The sequence below is a fragment of the Sphaeramia orbicularis genome, chromosome 19 (assembly GCF_902148855.1).
Source record: "Sphaeramia orbicularis chromosome 19, fSphaOr1.1, whole genome shotgun sequence".
Taxonomy (NCBI): Eukaryota; Metazoa; Chordata; class Actinopteri; order Kurtiformes; family Apogonidae; genus Sphaeramia; species Sphaeramia orbicularis.
In genome coordinates this window covers 23,352,801-23,360,873 of record NC_043975.1, presented here as the reverse complement: position 1 = coordinate 23,360,873, position 8,073 = coordinate 23,352,801, and the positions used below count along the sequence as shown (strand labels likewise).

The 8,073-nt window shown below is 39.3% G+C and overlaps 1 protein-coding gene across 1 annotated transcript; it reads right to left on the bottom strand.

The window, feature by feature from the left end:
* Window positions 1–671: 671 nt before the first annotated feature.
* Window positions 672–3,035, bottom strand: LOC115410837 (uncharacterized). The gene is made up of 6 exons (XM_030122683.1): window positions 2,652–3,035; window positions 2,362–2,476; window positions 1,882–2,184; window positions 1,586–1,749; window positions 1,257–1,400; window positions 672–805 (listed from the first exon to the last, which is right to left on the bottom strand). The coding sequence occupies exons 1-6, from the start codon at window positions 3,024–3,026 to the stop codon at window positions 701–703; spliced, it is 1,206 nt and encodes a 401-aa protein (XP_029978543.1). The 5' UTR covers window positions 3,027–3,035; the 3' UTR covers window positions 672–700.
* Between the last annotated feature and the right edge of the window lie 5,038 nt (window positions 3,036–8,073).

Here is an 8,073-nt window from a genome sequence, read left to right as displayed (position 1 = left end):
AATAAATAAACTTAAGATCAGAAAGAGTCAACTCCTTAGCTCTGCACTCTTGGCAGCGATCTCTTCATCAAGGAGAGCCAGTTCCGCCAACTTCTCCTTATGGCCTCTCCGCAGGAGGTTGGACCTGGAGATTAGGTCAGCCATCTTGCTCCCTGCCTTCGCTTCAGCCTCCTCAGCCAGCCTGTCCGCATCCCTAGCCAGACCCTCCGATACCTCTTGTACATGTCTCCTCTTCACCTTTAGCTCCTGAAGACAGTCCTCTGCCTCCTTCCTCTTAAGAGCCTGGTCTTTTGCCTCCCTTTTCTTTCTCTCTGTCTCAAGATGGAGACGATATCTGGTTCTTGCTTTTGCTACACTTGCCAGTAGCGGTTTACTGAGTGGAACCTGGGTATAGGGTTGGGAAAAGAGAACCAGAGTCAATGACAAATTCAAGAGACCAACCATGTTGATTCTATCAACTTCTAAGTCAACAGCATATTACTAGTCGAGGCAGGGGTCATTCATACCTCGGTAACACCTCCATGTTGTATGATGTAATCACACACCAGCCTCCGTGTGACCACAGTGTCCTCCTGCACATTGTCTGACTCCACCTCTTTGTTTATCGAGAATCCACGTTCAACCGTAGCTTGGCCGTGGGAAAGGATGAGCAGCTTCTTGCAGAAGGCCCACAGCTCTGGATAAGGCTCCATGGCACTGCTCAGGAAGATGTCCAGCCTCTTCTGCATGGGAGGAAAGGAGAGGAAGTCCTCACTCCGGCTCTCCAAGGACAAGAGACGGTCAAACTGCTGCAGTATGACATCCCCTATGACAAAACAGATGAGACAATAGACAAAAACATTGATAAATCATTGGGCAATGCCAGCCAATCAGATTGAGGACAAATTCACGTGTAGCCTATAATTTGCCTCTCTTTTTCCTACCCGCAGAAGTATCAGTTAGCTGTTTGTCCAGGAGAAACCTCTGAACCAGCCCTTTCATGTGATTCCTGCATCTTTCTGGGTCTCTGTACATTACTGATGGATCCAGGCACACCATCTGCCTAACAGTCAGATACTTGAGGGGGCTCTTGTCCTGCATTTTCCTGATGATGTTACACAGTCCCTGCATGCACTCTCTCTTGAACTCTAGCACCCTGAGCTCTGCACCTTTGATGCTCTAGAGAGAGAAATTAGCCATGTATATAGGACCATGTTCTCAGTGACCTTGTTCAGCCTAACCATTTGTGAAATGATCTTTTTAAAACATCACACTACCTTAAGGACTGACTCTGCACCTAGACCAATGCTGATGTCTTGTGGGCTGAGCCAGGTGGTCTTGTCTGTGACATCTAGTTTGGTCAGCTGCGGGGCAGTGATATTGTGGAGGACGTCTCTCTTTATGAAGCGTCTGAGTAGACTCTGTCAACAAATACAAAAATGTCTGGTGCGGCACAATCACTAACATCAAATTGTCTGATTATGATGCACAATGTATCCACTATTTTTTACAGATTTTTTACACATACTAACCACAAACCCCATATTGTCAAATCATATCAATTGAGCTCAATCATTGGTGATTACAATGTTTGGTAAATTACTACCGTCATCAACTCGGTCAGATCCTTGGGGAGGAATGGAAGCACAGGCTCATCTGTCTGATATTTTTTCAGGAAGGGAGTGAAGGTCCTGGCGAGTGCTGCGTAGAACTGCAATTTGGCCAAGATGAGTGGATCCTTCATGGCTGCAGCAACTGTGTCATAGGATGCTGAGAGACACACAGACAGACAGAGAGGCAGGACATTTCAACTTAGATATATATAAAAAAAACTATGAAAAGGCCACACCACCACCAGGGTCACAGTCACAGACCTATTCACAGCATTTTAGAAGGGCCTACCTGTTCCAGGGTTCGAGAGTCTCTGTGTTTTCACAGCTTCCATGTACAGGAGCAGTGATGGCCAGACTGCCAGGGCTCTCTCCACAACTGGAAGGTTTTCTACCCAACGATGGGCACAGAAAGACAGGGGGAACACACTGGACTTGGTTACTGTGATGTAATCCTCTCTCCTGGCAGGCACATTGTGGAACAATGTGTGCATTGCTCTCAGCAACTTGTCCAGCTGCCATGCATTGAACCCACACTTGAATGCGTTGTGTAGCGTGTGTAGACCACAGGTCCCCACACAAACAAGCTGAACACCTGAAGGTTTCATTGCAAACTTGATATTAGAAACCAAATTCTCTGTAAAAATGCTCTGCAGGCCTTTGAGATTGTTTATACAATGTAAAGTGCACTACAAATAAAATGCATTATAATTAATTAATGGATGACATACACACTCACCCACACGCAGAAATAGCATTATAAACTCCTCACCTCCGTACTGCTCAGCTTGATCTTTCTGGAAAAGGTCGAAGAGCTTCCAATTCACACTGGGCCCATCCATTGAGATGGACACCAAGTCCCTGAGGTTCAGTTTGTCCATACATTCCTGAAAAAAGGGCTGCATTTCATTACTCAAGATAAGAGGAATGGATGAGCACATATTGTTAAGGGAAGTACCTAATTGGTCATGTAACATTTCTTTTACAGGACAGTGTATGCACAAAAATTGAGTCTATCAATATAAATGGAGAAACATTTTAAGTCAATAAGGTTATGCTTACTTTGAGATGCAACAGCATGTCTTGTGCAGTGGAATGTCCCATAAACTGGGAGCCCAGGTATCTGGACTGAACCTGTCCTTCGTCCCAGAAGCGGACATGCACATCCAGCTGTTTGTTTTTCGTAGTCTCGTTGAGGCTCTCATCAAACATCAGAACAAACGGCGATTTGTTGACTTTGGACACCAATTCTTCTTTGATATGAATGGCTAAACCAAACTTGGCGATGTAAGCCGTTTTGTCGGGACCACAACTAAAGGTGTTAGCGATGTCGGAGTCGGGGAACATGCATTTGAAAAGCTCTGAGATACCCTCATTTCCATTGTAGGAGTGGTGTTTGGCGATGGTGTTAAGAGTCCACAACACCTCTGCTTTCATCGTTGGTGTGGACCCAAAAGCTGTGCGCAGATCCACTCTAGTTGCGGTCGTAGCTGGAGGGGCTGCAGCACTAGCAGCAGTAGCAGCAGGCTGGTTGACGTTAGCTGCCTCGGGCACATTAGCGGTTAGGTGGCTAACGTTATCCGCTGCCGCTTCTACAGGTTGAAACACGCCGGCGATGGAAGGAGTTTGTTCTTTGCCTTTGATAGAGTTCATGTGCTTCGACGACTTGGCATGTGACTCTACCGCCTTCACGCCCATTGTACCTAGCTGAATCCTTTTTTTGCATACGGTGCAAAAAGCCTCGAACACATTGTTGTCCACCGGTTTTAGCCAATGACTAAAAGATTGTTTATCCCGCCACGCTTCGTTAAATTTACATTTCCCCATATCCCCAGCATTAACGGCGTCAGTCAAACTTTTCTGTGGCCTGCTGAGATTTTCTAGGATTTTTGCGCTTCTGCTACTGTTGCTGCTTGTGGTGCTGCAGAGCGTGATCTCCAGTGACGTGTTCGGAGTATCGTGACCCGGGGCTGCGTTGCGTTCTCAATTATTGGTTCCGCCACTTTTTATTTAGGCTACGTTATTTAACCAAATAACAGTGGTTGACAAATTAAACTTTTGAGGAGAAATGCGAAACGGAGAAGTTACATACTGCACAAATTTTAAGACCCAGATATAAAAATTCAAGACTTTTTCAAGTCTTTTTAAGGTATTATTTCCAAATTCATAAATTCAATGCTTTTAAGACTTTTTAAGACCCCGCGGGAACCCTGTTTATGTCTTAACTTTGACTCCAGTTGGTGTTCCTCAGGGGACTGTCCTCGTCCCTCTTTCTTTCTTTCTTTTTTCTTTTTTTTTTTTTTTTGTGTGTGTGTGTGTGTCTGGTCGCTGTTAAACAAAGGTGTGCCTGTGCTAATGTTCTGCCACTAATGTGTGACGTGCTGTTGCTGTGTCGTTCCCCTAAGTTGCCATAGTTTAATAGCGCCCCTCCCACTCCTACTGCAGCCCTCTTATCATTGGACTGCCCCTCGTCTGATTCACATTGGCCTCTTATGGCCTCGGGGGCTGCCTACCGTTGTTGTTTACAGACCAGATACTTTAATTCATACAGCCTCATATGTGGATGTAGAGAAGGTTAAACACTTCTAAAACCTTAGATAAGAAGCATGTGGTGCAGCTAAGTCATAAAAATACTGTAAAACTGTGAGTGGACAGACATCTGGTGACAAAAACAAAGGACAGGAGATGAATGAAAGAGAGACGGGAGGTAAATAGTCATTGTTTGTGCACGGTTCGTTTCTGAGCTGCTCGTAATCTTCGTCCTCTCACCACGTTTTAATCAGAGCAGACGCAGAGTGATGACAACAAAGAGGTTAAAAGCGCTCCGTCCCTTTAAAGAAACCACAGAAGCCATTGACTGTGATATGAGACACAGGCCGCCTTGTCTCTGAGTCCAATTCAACTGTAAGCTCGAGTTTACAAAATAATAAGGAAATGGAGCCGGTTAACCCTTTGTAAACATCTGTTGGAAATATGCCTTCATATTCTACTGTTTTTGTAATGAGGTGCTGCTCTTTGTCAATGTACAGGGGTTGGACAAAATAATGGAAACACCTTAAAAAATCAACAAAATATAATTTAATATGGTTTAGGTCCGCCTTTTGCGGATATTACAGCCTCAATTCTCCGAGGTATTGATTCATACAACTTGTGAATTGTTTCCAAAGGAATTTTAAGCCATTCTTCAGTTAGAATACCCTCCAACTCTTTTAGAGACGATGGGGGTGGAAATCGACGTCTTACTTGAATCTCTAAAACTGACCATAAATGCTCAGTAATGTTGAGGTCATACGAGATGCTCAACTTCATTAGAATGTTCCTCATGCCATTCTTTAACAATTCTAGCTGTATGGATTGGGGCATTATCATCTTGAGGTGAAGGTGTTTCCATTATTTTGTCCAACCCCTGTACATACAGCTGTGCTCATAAGTTTTTCAGAGAATATGAATGATTATACAAAAACTTTTCTTTTACGCATGGCTAGTGGTTGGGTGAAGCCATTTATTACACTGGGTTACAAAAAAATGTTTTTTGCAAGTTGTCTAGGTTTTTTCAACTGAATTAGGCAAAGCAAGGCAAGTTTATTTGTTTAGCACATTTTAGCAACAAGGCAATTCAAGGTGCTTCACACAGGACATTGGAATAAAAGAAACAAAAAGAAACACACTTAAAACATTATAAAAGAAACATGTAAAAGGTGATTAAAAACAGCAAGTAAGAAAACAACACATAAAATCAAAAAAAAATAATAATAGAATAATATAAATAATTATAATATTATAATAAAATTATAAAAAATTATAAAATTATAATTATAATAATAGAATAAAATAAAATAAAAATAAAAACACATATTAAAGTAAGAGTTGCAGTGCAGAGTTTCAAAGAGAATATAAAGTTTAAAAAGTCAAAAGCCTTTTAGTCAAAGGCAGCAGTGAACAGGTGAGTCTTTAACCTGGACTTAAAAGAACTCAGACTCTCAGCAGACCTGATATTTTCTGGTAGTTTGTTCCAGATATATATTTATATATATAATTAGGACCATTTTGCACCGCTTTTGCACCGCTAAATCCAAAAATTACATCTGTTTTTCCCAATCAGGTCAGGTTGTTTTGCTAATTTGATTTTGAAAAATTTGATCTTCTCACAAAATTAATTACATTTTTGCAACTTTATCAGTTGGTTTTTTATATAGTTCTCACCCAAAATAGGTTTTAAGAGAAAAAAAATCATTTTCTAACAGGATTCCTGTTAGGTATAATGGTGTATTCACCGCAGATGTAGCAGAATACGTCAGGCTTATTTTTGCAAGATCTTCTAGTCGAAGCCATTTCATTCACCTGTAATATTAAAAAAAAAACATTAATCATAAATTGGCAAAAGTAAAATCTTTAGAACTCATTTATTGCAAGAAATATGAAAGAATTTTGTATCATATGATGTGAAAATGCCCATAAATGTAAGCAAAAATGTTAAAAAGCCAATATGTAGCATAGTTCAGAAAGTTGACCTGATTGAGCAAAATTAATGTGATTTTTGGATTCAGCACACCAAAATGATCCTAAATTAGCTCAAAAAACTTAAACAATAAATTTGTTGTTGACCAGTGTTATCAAACAAATGTGTTTGCTCTTTTTAAATCAGACTGACAGCAGAAACTATCCAAATGACCCTGATCTATTGGGAGAGCGTCTGTCTTATAGCTCCAACACAAACAACTAACACCAGGTTTAAACTATTACAGTACAAATGGTTATTTAGAACATATGTCCCCCCGGTAGAACTACACCGTTTTAATCCTAACATTCCTGACATTTGTTCTAAGTGTAATAAGGAAATAGGCACTTTGTTTCTTTGTATGTGGGCCAAGGTTATTATTGTTAACGAAAACTAACGAAATGACAAAAACTAGAATTGTAAAAACATTTTCGTTAACTAAAATAAATAAAAACTATAATTAAAAGAAAAAAATGATAACTAACTGAAACTGTATTGTATTGTACAAAACTAACTAAAACGTATAAAAATTCTGGATAAAATTCTCTTTGTTTTCGTCTTTGTCGATGTCGGATTGATATAAAATCGATTTATTTCCCTCAAGCAATTTTAGCTAGCGGCACCATATGATATTTAACGGTCCGTCACTTGTCGTCACTTGTCGTTTAGTCGTCTTCTCGTCCCCACTCTACCTGGAAACATGAAGACTAAAGTTGGGAGAAAGCAGCAGAGTCCTGTATAGGCTTTATTTGAATTCGACAAGGAAGAAGATAAAAGATATAAAAATAAATAAATAAATAAAACTAAGCATTTAGAAAATAACGAAAACTAATAAAACTAGCAAACCTGCTCTAAAAACTAATTAAAACTTACTGAATTAGAGAAAACAAAGTCAAAACTAAATAAAACTAAACTATAACGAAAAATCCAAAACTATTATAACTTTGGTGTGGGCCTGCGAGAAACTTCAGAATTTTTGGAAAGAGACTCTTAAGTTAATTGATAGAATGTATCATCCTTGTGAATCTAAAATTGTGGATTTTGTACATCTTCCTTGAGCAGTTTGAATTTTGTAATGATAAAACATAAAAAACACATTGGATGTGTTTTACTTCAGAGAACAAACAATCCTAAAAAAAACCAACAAAAATGAGTATTTTGTGTAAATAAAGCTTTTTCCTCAGATTTAACTACTGACGCTTGATAGAAAAAGTGATTTGTTTCCATTATCGAGTGTATTCTTACCTGAAAATCTGTAATAAAAATTTTTACATCAGAAATTATGACTCACTCTTTAAAGTTTCATCCTCACATTGTTGCCTACTCCTGCTCATTGCTGCAGTTGCCTTGACGACAATATTACAGTAGTTTTTGCTGCATTTCTATGACAAAAACCACACTGAGGGAAAAGTAAACACGCTAAGGTCAAAGCCAAGTCGAGTAAAGTTGAAATGAGACGTGCTGATACCATCGATGGAAAAACTCTCCATGAGGATGAGTTTGGTGTTCTTCATTGAAGTTGATTGATGTGGCCGGGAATTACTGATTAAATCTAATGGAAAATCTGTCTTTTTTTATGTAAATTGAATTGTTTAGGACTGCATAATTAGATATTAATTTGGATTTAACTCCAAAGTTCCTCGGGAGAATCAGCTGACAATCAGATGACAACTGTTACCATAAAAAGTCATGACATCTTCACTGATTTTTTTTACATGGTTTTGAGTTTGTAAATAGGAAAATATGAGCATAAGTATGAGTATGAAGATCACAATCACTATGAGAGTAGATGGAATGAAAAATACTCCGTTTTGATTAGTTTTTCTTTCATTTAAGTCTTGTATGAGGAACTGAGCCAAGATTTTTTTTTTCTTTCGTAAGCACTGCACGTTCTCTCTTGATGCCAGATATATAAATAAATAATATCAAGTATAATAAACATGGCTTTAAGTCAAGTATTCTCATCCATCCTCACCCCATTATGAT